Source organism: Argiope bruennichi, chromosome 7 (assembly GCF_947563725.1).
Source record: "Argiope bruennichi chromosome 7, qqArgBrue1.1, whole genome shotgun sequence".
NCBI classification, from domain to species: Eukaryota; Metazoa; Arthropoda; class Arachnida; order Araneae; family Araneidae; genus Argiope; species Argiope bruennichi.
The window spans coordinates 119,979,912-119,997,446 of NC_079157.1; the positions used below are offsets into that span (position 1 = coordinate 119,979,912).

Here is a 17,535-nt window from a genome sequence, read left to right on the forward strand (position 1 = left end):
GAAGCAGTTACATGAGCTAAAACAATATTAATGCTGGCACTTTGAATATTATGAGCTTCATTGTTCGGTTGTTTCCTCAAATCTCTGATAAAAATTAGTTATTTATTCCTTAAAATTTGTCACCCCATTTTAAGTAAATATTTAAGAAATCTCAGTTTTCTATAAAAACTGCACGCATTTAGATAATAATTTCGTAAACGATATTAAAATTCAAATGTTGCTATTTTTTATTTTATATAATATACTTGGGGAAGTCAAAAAGAAAAGGAACTCTTGCAGTTTCTCTTTCCTTTTTTTCAGTTTGATAACATTGCTAGTAACCAGCGCTGAATTAGTGAAATCCGCAACACTTCTACGCAAAGGGTCACTCTTATATTCCCACGTTAATGCTTGGAGTGTCACAGACAGTTAAATATGACAGCTCTACTGTTGATTTGTACCAAAGTGGAAATGAGAACGGTGATTCGATTTTTGTTTGAGGAAGATGTTAAATCAGCAGAAATTATTCGTCGAATGTAAGTGCAATATAGTGACAGCTTTTTATCGCGAAGCAAGATCTACGGATGGATAGAGAGCTTCAAACAGGGAAGAACTTCTTTATGTGACAGTGAAAGATCGGGTAGGTCATTGATGGCAACCACGGAGGACAATTTGAAAGTCGTTGAGGGTATGGTGATGGAAAACAGACGAATCGAAGTAGAAAATAATCGCAAATACTTTACATATTACTCACAGCTCAACATATGCCATCTTACACGACAGGCTAAATTTTTGTAAAAACCCCATTTTCTCCAACGGGTGGCAGAATCAGTAAAGGAGTTGAGATTCGAAGTGCTGGAACATCCGTCACATAGTCCAGACATGGCTCCAAGCGATTTTCATAAGTTTGGATCATTAAAGAAAGCGTTTCAATAAAATGAAGACGTCATTGATGCGGTGAAAATTGGCTACAGATACAACCAAAAAACTTTTTTTCCGGCGAAATCAAAAAAATTCATAAAACGTTGGGAAAAGTGCATCGAAGTCCAGAGTGTTTGTATAGAAAAATAATGTATGTTTCAGTTTTCTATCTTTAGAATAAATGCAAATTTTCTCAAATGTCCCTTTACTTTTTGACGCTCCTTCGTATATAACACAGTTTTAATGAAATTATCAATTGTGTTTTCATATTAAACTATTCCTTTTAACTTTTTCTAACTTTATTTGTCGCTTTGTTTTCATATGCAGTTACATAAAAGATTGCTTGACTATGCTCAAAGTCTTGAAACATTATATAGTTGAATCTTTAAAAAAAAGTTAATTTTTTTAATTTTGAAAATAATCTCGAATTTTTTTCCAACTTGTCTTTCTTATATTTTTAGATTGGAATTCTGCGTAAAAGGAAGTTGTTCCTCTTTAATTTTGGTGCTTCAAATTAACATAAAGGCGACCAGACAATTTTTTTTTTCTTTAAACTGCAATGAAGATGGAATGTAGAAAAAATAAATGGACTCCAATCGAAAAGTTCTTTATTATAGAAAAATACTCTTTTAAATTTTGAACCATAAAAAACAATATAAAAATCATGTTTTTAAATCAAAAATTTTGTTGTTGATTTTCTTTAAGGTCTCACCATGAAACATCAGGAAATAATAATTTAAGTTAAAAAATAAAGTCAAAAATACCCCCAATCCATCCGAACATAAAATCAAACATCTTTTCAATGAAATTTTTGTTAGAATCGTTTGAGTTTGGAGGTGTCGTCGTAATCATCCCGTCATCTCCCTGAGGTGATCTTTTTAATCTTTCGACTGCCATCCCATCAGCATGTTGAAGTGATTTTTTCATCCATGAATCATCGGACACTTTAGCAACCGGTGATCGTCTTAATGATTTAGCATTTGATGACTGGCTTAGCAGAAATACGATGGCTGCAGACCACAGCATTATGAACCAAAGTACCTTCATCTAAAGAGGAAAAACATTTATAATTTTTTATCAATATCCAAACGCCTTCATACTGATAAAAAAGCATTAAAATTAAGAGCAGTTATTTATTTATTACTTTCACGTATTTAAACCATAGAAAGCATCTATTTGAAATCTAAAAAAAAAAAACATTAAAAATTATCTATTATCTAAAAATGATCTCGCGATTTTCATGCATCAGAACGAAGTTTCAGAATTTTCACATTTTGAAAGTTTTGTTACTGGATTTACATTTGTTAGATTTTTAGTCAGTATATGAATAGGTTAACTCAAAAACATAATGAAATAGATGGGTGAGAATTTGTATATGATTTTGGGGCATAAATTATAGTTTTCGATCAAATTTTAGATATCCATATAAGAAAAGTCTGTCTGTCTACCAGTACAAGTGAATAAAAATACGACAGAAGATCAAAAAGGTCTTTGTAAATAAAATTTATTTTATGCTTTTATTATATAAATGATAGATATGTTTCCAAGATTTTACACTAAATATAAATGTAGGTTGTCCGTCTGCCTGCTTGTATTTTTCTTGTGTATATGAATAAGATAACTTACAAAATAAAACAGCAAAAAAAAAAAAAAAAAACTTTGTAGCAAAAAAAAAGTACATTTGTGCAGTTTCAAAAAAGTAAATTTTGGAGAGATTAAATTTTAAAAATGCATAGTCTCTGTTTTTCTCTCTTGTATACGAAGTAAAAGAGAAAGTATTGTAATCATAAGAAAACTCGAATTCGAGATTTTATCGTATTGTCAGGTCTTATTGAGTACGAAAAACAAATTTTTGTAGAATTTTAAATGAAATGTATTCTGAGGAGGTAAGCAAATCAACAACGATTCGAAAACAACTTCATGGAACCATCATGAGCTCTCTTCTCTCAATTGAGCTATTAACAACAACAGCAAACAGTCACTTTGACAGTTAACGTGAAGAAAAGAAACATTCAAGAGATGAAGTGCAGGCACTTGAGTTCAATTAAGAAATTTCCCTTCGAATGTATGAACAACTACGAAGCACAAGTATTCTTAATTCTGCCTTTCGATAACTACAATCGATCGAAATCTTGCACACTGACTGATTCATTAATCAACGGATATGAGTATAAAATATGGGGATGTATTACACAATAGGAAATAGAAGAGGAACAACCATGCCCGAACCGGGACTCGAACCCGGGATGCCCAGATCACGGGGAAGACGTGCTGTACCTACGCGAGGACTGCGGGACATCGTTTTGTACAATAAGGAATGTTGACAAAAAATGAAAATACTCTGGCTTACTGAATCCATATTTATTCCTGACATCCAATCCAGCCATGTTTTTTTAATCATGATCTCCTCTGTAGTATCGAAATGTTTCATAGTATTATATATCCTAATAAATTTTCCTTCCTTTAAGTATATTATAATATATTCTAATATCTTCGCACTGATGCTACATTAAGTTGTTCTTGACATCTGGAAGTATTTCAAAAATATTACCTTCATCATCCTTTTTGCCTCCTGTTAATATTATTCATGCACTTAGAGTACCGTTTTATAACAAACGCTAAATATCTTTCCAAGGGCATTTTGCATTTTCCAATATTTTTCAAGATAGGATGGTCTGCTTTGCTGATCTCTAACAGAACTACAAGTGCTTTCATCTGTGAGGTGTGTGAATGTGCCCCCCCCCTTTGTAAAATGGGGTTGTGCAAGAGAATGTGACGCATGACGTACTCTCGGCCCTAGTTGGCGCTACTGAAAAAACAAGAGACGCTCACTCGGTACGTCTGGAACTGACAGTTATCGCTGACAGATAACTGTCAGTAGGCTTGTAAAGTGCCATAAGTCACAACAACAATAAAACAGAGCTGCTATGCATTTTCGGCGATAACGTCCTTTGATACGAATTTACACTTTAGATGCTAAACCTGTAAACCAAATTTCACCCACAATGCTCTTTAAATTTTATAGTTATCGTGTTTTCTTGCATTTGGACAGTCAGGTTGACAAATTTCCCGAGAATGGATTTTATTAAAAACTTGGTAAAAATCTACAAATGTGATGTTAAGGTCAGATACAAAATTTCATTCATATAGCTCGTACGTTTTTAAATTATTGATCTCACAGAGAGACAATTCCATTTTGGAATCGGGATATATTTAAAAAATTGATCATAAAAATCTCGGATTCAATTTTTTTTCCCGATGATAATATTTTTTTTTTTTTTTTTTTTTGTACATTTTATATACGAAAAAGTAAAAAGTGGAAAACATGAGAAGAAATCAAAAGATAACAAAAAGTTTTTTAAAAATTCGTAATAAAATGTTTTGGAAAAAAAATTGATATCAAATTTGCTTCACGTACTCCTATTTCTTCCAGAAATCAAACATCATTTAGAAGTTTCTTTGAAAATTAAATCTCTCTAAATTCTCTTAACTTTCCATTGTACTTGCTTCATGAGCTCATTAATTCGTGAAATCTTTTAGTCTGTAGTCGATCATTACAAACTTGCTGAAATTATAATTAATTCTTTTGAATAATAAATGATTTGAGTTCTAAGGAAAATTTGAAATATTCTTTCATACTTTGTCTGGAGTCCATCATAACGTATGGTCCGAAATTATTGTTATTTGTTGTTGAAAGCAAACCCTCTAGTATTATAGAGTCGCCTTCAAAAATAAACTGTCTTTAAATGCAAGTGAAATTACCTTTTCCACTGTTTATTTGTTCTTAATCTTATTAATTAAACAACTTCTTAAGCTTCAATAATTTTAGAGCATTAGAACATTATTTTTCATTATTATCTAACATTAAATTAGAAAACATTTCGAATCGGAGGAAAATAAGTTTAATAATCTTTAAAAAAAATGAAAATATTTTTCTGAACATGCCATTTTGATTAATGAATTATGAAATTATTACTTTCGCAATTCAATACATTTTTCTTTTAAATTTCTAGCCGTGATGAATATTTTTGGTATTTGGACTGCAAGGTGTGATACTGCTCATGTAAAATGAAGCAATAATTAAAAATAGTTTTATCTTGAAAGTCAATAGTACCGATCAAGCAAATAGATAAAACTATTAAAAATATATATTGTTTCAATCAACTTCAATCAATCTATTATAGTTCAAATAATCAAAAAAATTTGATCTGTTATTTTTTCGTAGTTCCATACTACAGCGATGAAAATTGTATATGTATTGAAATAAAGCATATTTCGATTTAGACAGACTTTATCTTAAATTTAATACAATTCTAAGACTTTGGTTAGAGAATCATACACTATATTTCACCCATCTAGCTCATTCCATTTCAGACTTCGCATACTCAAGAACAGAAAAATAGAAATATAGACGAAAATAAAAACTGCCAAAAGAGGAGTTTAGGACACAAAATCTAAAACATGGAAAATCCATGAAAATTTCGAGTAAAATGTCTCGTGATTATGAAATTTATGGTATAGTTACTTAAAAAGTTTTAAGAAAGAAAAGCTAACTCAAACAAAAAAAAAATGATTAATTCTCACGTTTTATAGATAGAAAGTATCCTTAAAATAAATGAAGCAAAAGTATTCACTAGCCGTTCATAAAATATACTAAGGAAATTAAAATTATATTTAAGAGCTGCTTTTGCAGTATACTAATGTTGTAATAAATGCCGTCTTTTAAAATATCAGCGAAATAATTTGGTGGTTAATTTCTTTAAAAATGTAATTATGAATATAAAAATAAGTTATTTAAAACTACAGAATAGCTTAATATAATAAGAAAAAATTAATTGAGACAGCATACCATAAACCTGGATTCTTTTGTATATTGTGAGAGTTTTCTTATCATTGCTATTGGAGTCGGTCTATTTAAAACATTCAATTCCGAAGAGATTTTCTATTTCCAAAATGGGCGAATCTGCAGAAATGCTGCGTTATTTATAGTACTGTAGTATCAAAAACTGAAGGAAAAAAATGTTGTTTTTTTATGTCTTTTGATTTCCTCAAATTCATAAAATTGATTGAAATGGATGTTTTGAAACATGTTTATTACGTTTACGCTTCTAATTATATTTTATTACTAAACACTTTTGAAAGTTTTATTAGCAAAATCTTTTTTCCTATCATATATAGATATTTCGAATGTAATATTTAAGAAATGCAACTGTAAGGCGCTATTATTTATTTATTCAAAGAAAAAATAAACCGAAAAACTATTCAGAAATGGAAAACAAATTAAAACTTTTTTTTAAAATTTTGCGGGGGAGGGGTTTCTAAAATCTTAGCAATATCTTTTGCAAAAAATTGTAAATTGTGTAAAATTTGTCGAGCACCTTCAATGAACATTCGTCTTTGTTCACATGCGTCATCACACAATAAGCTTCAGAAAATATTGTGAAGTCATGTCAAGTGATGTCATTATCACTAACATTAAGCTCTCAATTTTCCGTTGTCTTACGCTAGACTATAACATATTTTTTTCCCCCTATAACGGTTTTAGAATAAAATTAGAATGATCCATTTTGTAATATTTATCAAAATAATCAATATCAAATAATTATATTATCATACCACCACTATTATACTAAAATATGTCAAAATTATAACTTGTACAAAACATCGATGGGGGGGGGGAAATAAACAAAATACATTTGCTTTGAAATCGTTATATGTTGTCAAAAATTGTAATATACCGTTAGTAATTCAAGCAGTAATACCAAAATTTTGCATGAGTGGATTTCGGTATACATTTTATTATAATAAAAGATATAAAAATAAATTCTGTTAATTTGGTTAGTCGGTTTGGTTGGTATTGGGACTGTAGTACTGGAATAACATAAATTGTGTAGCCACGTTCTTTTTCTAAAATTACCTAAGAAATAGTCTATATAATTATTGCATCCGCTCATGGAATTGATATGGATGTCAATTATTTAGCAGAAATACTTGTTTACATTACTAATTTTAGAATATCGAGCTCTAGATTGACTGTTCGTATATTAGTAAAAAAGAAACTTGAAAAATATGCCAAAATGTCAATAGTGTATAACATTTCATCCTTCAGAAAGTAAATATCTTATAGTTTTTGGTCGATAAACCGTTCTGCTAATGCATTTCTTAAAAAGATGTCGGAAATTTGAAAAACGACGTTTGTTCTTTTCCACAGTTAGGCAACAACGTTAGCTAAATCGTCAGCATATGCAAGCTTGTGCAAGGAAGAATATAAGTGCGAGCAAAGAAATTTATTTTCTTGTTCGGAATTCCAGTAATTCTTTGAAACATCTTAAACGCTCAGCCCCCCCCCCTTTCTGTATGAAGTTGCAACCGTTGACCAATGAAAGTGAACAATATTATGCGTGATTAGAAAACTTCTTTGAATTAACATGATTGGATGTTGTATTATTAGATAAATATTTACAAATATAAAAGTTTTTCTACATTCAATAAAATTCTTGTATGTGCGTAGATGAATGTAAGGCAGACATTTCACTAATTGAAAATTTTGCACTACGTATAAAAATTTAATTTAAAAAAGTCTTTTGACTATGAATCTTCACAGGAATCAAAATGTTTTCATACAATTATCCTTTTTATTTAATGTAATTTTATAATTGAAAGTATAGATCTAGGTGTAATATTTAGAAAAATAAAAACTTATTCCATTTTGTATAAGAGCACTATATATGAACATATATATGAGCATACATATTTGTTTTTCATCTCCTTCTAAAGCGTAGTTCCGATTTCAGCCAAGCGACATTAGATATCCTTACTTCAATTGTAATAGAATTAGTAAGAAAGTTGAGACATTATAGAATTATTATTTTATAATGTCTCAACTTATGGTGACATCAAGTTATGGTGCAAATTTCTTAATTTTTGATTTGCGAATGTTCTAAAAATTTTCAAATATTATTATATCTTGAAAATTTGTAGAACTTCTTAAAGTTTTTTTTTTTTTTTTTACATTTTAGAAGATAGCAGAACATTTTGGAAAAGTCCAGAAAAATATCAAATAGAACTGCTATGCCAGTTTGAATTTTTCGAATGTTTGCTGAACATTCTGAAGCTTATCAGCAATAGAGAAGATCACGTAACACCTTCTTAAAAATATAAAAGAAGGTTTTACGTTTTACTTTTTTAATTTAAACTTGTTTTAAAAGAAAGATAAATATAAAAATTATAAAGATCGAAAAGAAGTTATTAAATTCATCTCTTTTGAGTGATTAAAATCAGACTAAAGGTGAATTTCCAATTATACATTGAATAAGATTGAAAGGCTGAGGAGAGACCGGAGGTAAGTCGATTAGAAAATGTCCTTAGCCAAGTTTCCAAATAAATTAATTTAGAAATATAAATTCCATTAATTATGAAATGCTGGAACTAGAATGTATGTTTGACATTGAATTGTAAAATAAAACATAATTAATTACTTATTTTTTAATAGTATTTTAAAATATTAGGTATTCATTTAATTAATTATTTTAGGTTCTGAAAAATAATTATTTTTTAATTTTTTATATATATTTGAAGCTTGTTCTAATTTATCATAAGAATTATTTGTGTTTATTAATAAATAAGTAATAATAAGCAAGGAAATCATTAATTGAGGCCAAATTTGTGATTTTTAATATATGAATGCTTATATTAATAAATAATTATTTTAAATGTTAAACTAAAAGGAATAATTAGCTTGTTGATTAAGTAAGTCTTGAAATACGAAATAGTTTGAACAGTTTGCTGGAAGATTGCCTAACTTTGATTTTGATTGCAAGATATAGTGAAATTCCTAACCTTATTAGCAATACAACCCCCCCCCCCTTTTTTTTTACCGTTTTTTTTTCCAAAATTTGAGGTCTATATTTAAAAAAAAAATGATTGTCTGTTCATGATTCAAAGCACTGTCCGTGTTTAGCTAATACTTTTCTCCATTTTTCTGGCAATTGTTGGATACGATTTCGAAAAAACGATACGTCTTTTGTGGCGATTCACGAATTGCTCTATTTCTGGACTTCTTCATAAGAGTGGAAATGCTGATCAATCAGGCCATATGACAGTCGGAAGGAGCAATGTCTGGACAGTACGATCTCCTATTTTAGCATTTTCAAGTATGTCTTGACCGGAATCGAAGAATATGGACGAGCATTCTCATGTTGTACTTTTCCGTGTCTCTCTTGATACTTCAATGTTCGGCTTAAACGCATCAAATGCGTTCAATATAGATTCCCTGTGATAGTTTCACTTGATTTCAGTAATGGAATATACTCAGAATAGGGTCACCAGGTGGCCCCACTAAATGCATACCATAACCTTGGCACTGTGAGCATTCGGCCTTGACATGGAAGCCCCTCATTCATTAAGAGCTGGTTTATGGTAAGTACTTGCGCTTCAGTTGCAATTTTCTCGAAATGGAATCGGAATATTAAACCTTCTCGGAAATGACGATAATTTGGCTCTAAAACTGACATCTTCGATGGAGAATAAATTTATGACGCAAACACAAATTCACTAATGTGGTGCTGTCGTTATGTTGATAGATGTCCAAGCTTACTGTGTGACATTTTTTATCTACTTATTTCGACCAGTATTTACCGCTTCAATCATTTATCGAAAAAAGGCGGAAGTAATGTTATACACCTAATAACAAGTATAAAATTTGTTTAATGATTTGGCGATACCTAAAAGGGAAAAAAAGCCAAAAAGTTAACGACAAAGAAAAAAAAAAAGCTCCTATGAATAGACGAAATGAATAATCAGTTTTAGCAAGGCTTCAGTCTGTAATGGACATGCAAAAATAAATAAATTCTTCTAATTTGGTAAGTTTGTTGCATTAACAGAAAAACAGTATTGAAAAGAAATAAAATATACTCTTAGATGTATTATGAATTGGATTAGTTATATTTAATATTTCTATTTCAAAAGATAAGATAGCTGCGAATATATATATTGGTGCAGAAAAGGATTAAAAACTTTTAGTACCTCACAGATTACATCATTCAAGCAGTCAATGTATATAGCAGCGATAAGATTGACATCAAAGGAATGTGGCACCACTTTTTTTAAAATTAAATTTTGATTATAAGAGATCGGGTTAAACGTTTAAATCCTTTTACATTTACTTGTTTTAAATGTTAAAAGTAATTTGGTCTTCTACCTGTTAACACTTTTAAACACAAATAAATATAATAATGTGCATTATACAATGAGGTGACAAAAATCATGACATACCTCCAAATAAAGTGTCTTACCTTCTTTTGTCCTGCAAAGTGCAGCAAATCAAGGTGGCATGGATATAACAAGACGTTAGAAGTTCCCTGCAGAAATATGGAGCCATGCTGCCTTTATAGACGACCATAATTGCGAAGGTGTTGCCGATGCAGGATTTTATGCTCGAGCTGACCTCTCGATTATGTTCCATAAATGTTCGATGGGATTCAAGTCAACGATCTAGATGGTCAAATCATTCGCTGGAATTGTCCAGACTGTTTTTCAAATCAATTCACGAACTGTTGTGACCCGGTGACATGGCGCACTTTTAACCATAAAAATTCCATCATTATTTAAATATATGAAATCTATGAACGGCTGCCAATGGTTTTCAAGTAATTGAGCATAACCATTTCGAAACAATGATCAGCTTATTTGAACCTAAGGACCCAGTCCATTGCATATAAAAACAGCCCATATTAATATGTAGCCATCAACAGCATGCATAGTGTCTTATTCACAACTTGGGTTCATGGCTTCATGACATCTGTGTCACTCTCGAACCTTACCATCAGTTCTTACTAATTTAAATCGTGACTCATATGCCCAATTAATTAATTCCCAATTAATTAAGGTCCAACTTGGTAACAATGGTAACGAGCCCTGGAGAGACGTCGTGGACGACGTCGGGCTGTTATTAAAGGCATTTGAGTTCGATCTTCTGCTTGCCATCTCCCGTTTAAGCCAAATTTCACTGCAATGTACTAACGGACACGTCCGTCTCGCGCCCCACATTGATCCCTGCGGTTTCTTTCAATTAACATTGACAATTCTATACACATATCATTTTTCTCGGTCATTAAGAGCAGACGGTTGGCCACTGCGCTGTCCATGATGGGAGGTTATGCATGAAATTAGGTATTCTCGGCACACTTTTGACATTGTGGATCTTGGAATGTTGAATTCCCTCACGATTTCCAAAATGTAATGCGCTATGTATCTATTTCCAACTGCCATTCCGCGTTCAAAGTTTGTTTATTCTTGTCGTCCGGCCATAACTACATCAGAAACAATTTCACATGAATCACTTGAATATAAATGGGAGTCCTGCCATTGCACTACCCATTTATATATTTTGTACGCGATACTACTGTTATCTGTATATTTACAAAATGCTATTCCATGACTTTTGTCTCTTCAGATATGTTACAGTAAATATAATGTGTAATCACCAGTGTTCGTTCATAGTCACCACTGAACTTACTGGTGATTATGATTAATCTCCACTGGTGATTATGAATAATCACAATCATCACTGAACTTACTGGTGATTATGATTAATCTCCACTGGTGACAGGGAATAATCACAATCATCACTGAACTTACTGGTGATTATGATTAATCTCCACTGGTGACTGTGAATAATCACAATCATCACTGAACTTACTGGTGATTATGATTAATCTCCACTGGTGACTGTGAATAATCACAATCATCACTGAAATTACTGGTGATTATGATTAATCCCCACTAGTGACTATGAATAATCACAATCATCACTGAAATTACTGGTGATTATGATTAATCTCCACTAGTGACTATGAGTAATCACAATCACCACTAAACTTGCTGGTGATTATAATTAATCTCCACTGGTGACTGTGAATAATCACAATCATCACTGAACTTACTGGTGATTATGATTAATCCCCACTGGTGACTGGGAATAATCACAATCATCACTGAACTTACTGGTGATTATGATTAATCTCCACTGGTGACTGTGAATAATCACAATCATCACTGAAATTACTGGTGATTATGATTAATCCCCACTAGTGACTATGAATAATCACAATCATCACTGAAATTACTGGTGATTATGATTAATCCCCACTAGTGACTATGAATAATCACAATCATCACTGAAATTACTGGTGATTATGATTAATCTCCACTAGTGACTATGAATAATCACAATCACCACTGAAATTACTGGTGATTATGATTAATCCCCACTAATAATCACAGGTAATTATGCATAATCGCCAATTTATTACATTTACCGTTACATATATATTATGCTATATGCACAGGACTTTATTTCAAAACCTAAGAAATAATCTATACGATTAATGCTAGTTTAATAAAAAATTATTTTGGAGCAATATGGGAACATAACGTTTGCTGAAAAAGCTAAAAAATGAAAATAATTCATAAAAATTAAAACATCGAATTAGAATTTATTTCGAATTTTCGGGATTGTTTATTAAAATTGCATTTTCAATAACAATTTTTATCATGATAATATATTTCCTTATTTTGTTTCGAAGAAATTTTTTTTATTTTATCCTTTTAGCTTACTGATAATAATGTAAAAATAAAATTTTCTAGTTCATAAAAGCTAAAAAATGAGGAGAAACTGAGATCATACAAAGTTAGTACTGTTTTTTTATTATTAATTCGCTTTATTAGTCTATATAAAATTTTGTTAATATTATAATATATGCATGGAAAAAATTAACAAACATATTTATCAAAAAAATTACTCTTTTTTTAGAAAAAAATAAACGACTGTTAGCTGCTTTTTCACCTAAAGTTAAAGAAATTCGATCGTATTTTTAAGCGACCATTTTTTAAAATTAAACGCCTCTTTTATACCAAACTGTTAGACGAAACTTGTTATTTAAAGACAAAAATATTATTTATAGCAACAATTTCAAATTGCATCGCTAATCTCATCTATATCACTAGATGTTATACAAACTCACTTTTCTAATAAAGATGTTGAAAAAACAAAAAACAAATGCTAAATAATATATTGCAACAATGTAACTTCTTTTATTAATTTAAATTGAATATATTACAGAAAAAGGATTTTAATAGCTTTTTTTACAATGAAATCATTGATACAAATTTCGAGTTATAAATATCAGAAATTGTACTATACAATTGTAAAATGTATTAATTGCTTCTGATCAGTCATCCTCACACTTTGACTCAAATCATGGAGTTAAAAAATTTTCCCAATAAACTTCAAAATACCTCCAACAAATCGGAATATGCCAGTTAACAGTCCTCGGTTTTGAGAATCAGTTGCACCCAGCACCCGATTCATCCAATTATCGCTGTTGACCGATCTTTTGACCACCACTCTGGGATCAGTCAAAGTATCACTGTGCACGTTCGAGGATTCTCTAGTCAGCCTTTTAGATCCTGATGGCTTGGTCAAGGCAACAGAGAGGACTGCAGCGCACAAAGCAATAATCCAAAATAGTTTCATCTTAACAGGGTAAAAGAAAAAGTTAATGCAAATTAATAATTGTTGTTCAACATTTATTTTTTTTAATATTTTGTGATGTAAAATATAAAAAAAATATATAACTCGAACTTATTTGAGTTTTAAGTGCGGTTTTCTTTTATGCTATCCTTAATTAAACAAAAAAGAATTGGGAATTGAGCCTCAAGAAATATTTTATAGCTATCTAGCAAGTTCTTGAATATATTCTTTGCTTTATTTTTTTATACTGTTACTATGCATAACAAATACAGGCTTGAATGCTTGAGAATCCTAAAGCAATTCGATATCAAGATTTTTATTAATCTCCACATTTTCATACCTTTATTGAGCTTGAAAATATCATTTTCGTAATTTGTTTGCCTGACGTGCTGTAATACTGAAATTCAATAAAGCAATACGTTAGATGAAGGGAATTTGATATGCGGCCTTCACATTAGAAACACAAATTACTGAAAAAATTGCACGGATTTCGTTTACTGAAAGTTTACCCATCTCTCCGCCCATTGAATATGGGAAGATCATAATTAAACACAAAGGGCTAGATCAATGAAATTTAGTGCATAGTTTTTAACAGCAAAATTGTAGAATATATTGAATTTCGGTTAAATATATTAACTCTTTCTGTATATTAGCCTAATTTTATGTACAATAACAAAAGCATACTGACTAGAATAATTCAATAAATGAATTGAAAAATAATTGGAATAGGAAAATAATTGTACATTTGAAACAAGTTTTAATCCCAAACGGAAGATATCCAAAAAGCATACCTAGGATATCAAATTATAAATCGGAAAACAGCCAAACTGTCTGCGTCAGAAGACATCCAAAATACGTGCTTGGGATATCGATACTATGTATCGGAAGATATCCGAAGTGCATACTCGGAGCATTCAAATATGCATCGGGAGTTATACAACATGCATACTCAACGTATATGACGAAGCACAAAATGCGCCATGTGAAATGAGCTTTGTGGAAATCAACTGAGAACATCTCCGATAAATCTAATTCGTTCACGGCTAATAATTGTCGAAGTATTTGAAAGCGTTTTAAAGTTTGTATGATTCCTTTACATTTAATTTAAATTATTTTAGTCATTAGTTTGCATATGCAAATTTATCTTAAGTAATAAATATAAGATTATTTGATTTAATAATTTATTTTATTTTCTTGTTGGAAAGTTTTATTTTGAAGGAAATACTAAAAATAATGAATATTTTAAGTAAAATTTTAAAATTGAGCCTTATTGCAACTAATGGTTTATTAGCATTATTGGAACAACCGGTGGATGTTGAAATCTGATATATTAATAAGACAAAATATTTATATTATTTTCAAATATATTTAATGAATGTGACTATGTTAGGAATAAATGTTTTTTTAAATGCTAAAGAATAGTTTTGAATTTTGCATAAAATAGATTAAGTTATTTTTGTTGCTGAAAAAAAGTACAAAATTAAAAAATTCTAATTTAGGAGTTTATAAAATAATTTGTTTAAAATTTTGCTGATAACTTAGAAATATTCCCCCCCACCTCCCCAAGTCCTTGAGCAACGAAATAAGTTGAATTTCTAATAATTTTTTTAAATACTAGGTCCGAGTGCTAAATAACATGAAATTGTGAACTATTTTCGTATTATGAAATATTAACACAATCTTAAAATCTTTTTAAATCAAGAGAATGTGTATTCTATAGCTTATGAACTGTATAATATGTTGAGAAATTATTATACCAAATTTTAACTAGTTAAGCTTTGTACCTTTGTAGCTTTGTAAGCTTCATTTTACCAAAGTATAAATTTGAAAAAAAAATATTTAAGAATACAAAATGGCATTAAAATTTAAACATGCAAATGTAAAAACGAATGTACCTTCTGGAAGAATGAATCAAAAAGGATTTTATAAAGAACACTATTCAGAAATTAAAAAAAGAATTAAATAAAAAATATTTAATATTTTCGCCAAAAATAATTTTTTAACATACTTGCCTATCTTCAGAATGTAATGAAATAATATAAAAGTATTTTTTACAGTACTGAATAAGTTAATCAAGAATATAATATTAGAATGTATTGGATTTATAACAGAATTCAAAAGTAAATTCAGTATGTTTTATTATCTTTGAATAAATTGTAAAAATGAAAATTATTGATAAATATAAAAGTGAAGAATATATACATATTGACAATAATAAGATAATGATACTGAATACTAAAACATTAAAAATAATTCAAAACTATTGAAAAAGTACATTGGCAAACATACTTTAAAATTGGATTCAGGATCTTCTAGATCAGGAGTTTTGGCAAATTGTGAAGATAAAATAAAACGTAATTCACTCTACATAAATTTTCTTAGGATCTTCGTAAAAATGCTATCTAAATCATAATAATCTGCCCTTTTGTAGATAACTGGAGGAAAAGTATTTCTTAAAGTCATAGTACTACAATTACTTTAAGCAAATTGATGCAAATAATGGAAATGCTTGTTATGAAAGAGCTCTCATATCTTATTATATACTATTACTGAACGTTTTTTGAATTATTTTGCGTTTAAAATAGCCAAGCGTTTAAAATAGATCATTATTTTTAAGATTTCATCTCTGTATGCTTAATTGTAAGGGGCTCTAAGGCAAAAGTGAATAGGACTTTTTTATGCAATTGCTTTGGCTCTGTAGACTTAACGACTACAAAACGAATATAAATCTAAAACATATTGTTCTCATTTGAAGTTGTTCCGTAAGCCAACATGCTAATATGAAGCACCATTTCAACTATGCATTTTCCGTAAATATTTTCGAATGTATTCTCAAATAAGTATGGTTTATATTTCTTTCCCAAGTATATCCCACGGGGGAGGGCATGTCGTAATTAAGGATGAGAAGCTTCCGGCATGGCGTTTGGTTCCCGCCACCCCTGTGGGTACGCGAAAAGGTGGGGTCTGGCTTCTGCCGTCGATGACGGGAAGTTCTTCCTTAGGGGAGGGTTGTACCGTGGCCGGTGATGACCCATAGGACTCAACCACAATTTTACTGTTGTCATTCAAGTTTTTCCGTGTGCCTTCTGGAGGATGGAAGCAAGCAGTTTGTGATTCTTTTTCAAGCGTGCCCATCCCACTGTTCAAGAATCTTTAGGATTTCAAATGCTGGTGGTTTAAGTTAAAAATGTCAATAAGTGCCCCAAAATTTAAAAGCCAAATTTAAACAATTTTCATGCCCTTGTGATTTAGAAGATATTTTCCTAAAACATTTCAAACGGCAGAAAATAATAATAATAATAATAATAACAATAATTTATTGGCGTGTGTGCCTTGATAAATTTTTATCAGATTATGCAATGTCGCTTTATCCATTAGGACAGCTACTTTATCCGCCTTATTTAAAAAGGTTCGACTTTTACTATCTGATAAAATATAAACTTCTAAAAGTACACTTTAAATCATTTGTTAGTTCTATCCTGTAACCACAATTGAAATTTTTATATTTTATATTTATTGCCAAAAGAATAATCACTTGATAATTTAATCTTTTTTTTTCTCATCTAGAACAATTAAAATGCTTTGGAAAATCTCACTAATTCCGAATTTCATGAAGCCATAATTTAATTGCATCGACTTTTCTTTGGATCAAATATTTAATTCATTGCCATAATTTAAATATTTGCATCGACTTTTCTTTGAATCTTGACGTTTTAGATATCTCCTGATTCAAAAAACTATTTTTATCATGTGAGACATGATGTTGTTTTGGTTAGGATGTTTTGAAGTTCGAAATCGCGTAGGCAATGAATATTGAAGCTTGAAATCGCGTAGGCAACGAATAAAGCATAAATAACAATTTTCATCATCACCTTTTAATCGCATATACTTTTTTACCTGCTTTTACCAGTATTGCATTATTATTATGTATGCTTCTTAGAAAGCAGATGCGCTTTTAAAAGATTGACCTGCTTTTACCAGTATTGTTTTATTATTACGTATGCTTCTTTGACAGCAAATGCGTTTTTAAAAGATTGACGTAGAACTATGACATCATAGCTGTTATTTTCATGGAATGTAATTTTATTCGGAGGAAATTAAAT

The 17,535-nt window shown here is 30.2% G+C and overlaps 1 protein-coding gene and 1 long non-coding RNA gene across 2 annotated transcripts; both read right to left on the reverse strand.

The window, feature by feature from the left end:
• Nucleotides 1-1,491: 1,491 nt before the first annotated feature.
• On the reverse strand, nt 1,492-5,888 carry LOC129975985 (uncharacterized). The gene is made up of 2 exons (XM_056089305.1): nt 5,750-5,888; nt 1,492-1,947 (listed from the first exon to the last, which is right to left on the reverse strand). Exons 1-2 carry the CDS (start codon nt 5,792-5,794, stop codon nt 1,642-1,644), a joined length of 351 nt encoding a protein of 116 aa, XP_055945280.1. The 5' UTR covers nt 5,795-5,888; the 3' UTR covers nt 1,492-1,641.
• Nucleotides 5,889-12,971: 7,083 nt separating this feature from the next.
• LOC129975986 (uncharacterized) lies at nt 12,972-15,883 on the reverse strand. Its single transcript, XR_008785064.1, has 2 exons — nt 15,722-15,883; nt 12,972-13,435 (listed from the first exon to the last, which is right to left on the reverse strand). It is a non-coding gene; the product is annotated as an uncharacterized LOC129975986 (long non-coding RNA).
• Between the last annotated feature and the right edge of the window lie 1,652 nt (nt 15,884-17,535).

Coding starts and splice junctions, on each gene's coding strand:
- LOC129975985 (XM_056089305.1), bottom strand. CDS start 5,794: ATGATAAGAAAACTCTCACAATATACAAAAGAATCCAGGTTTATG. Junction 1,948..5,749: donor CAAAAGAATCCAGGTTTATG/GTATGCTGTCTC, acceptor TTTCCTCTTTAG/ATGAAGGTACTTTGGTTCAT.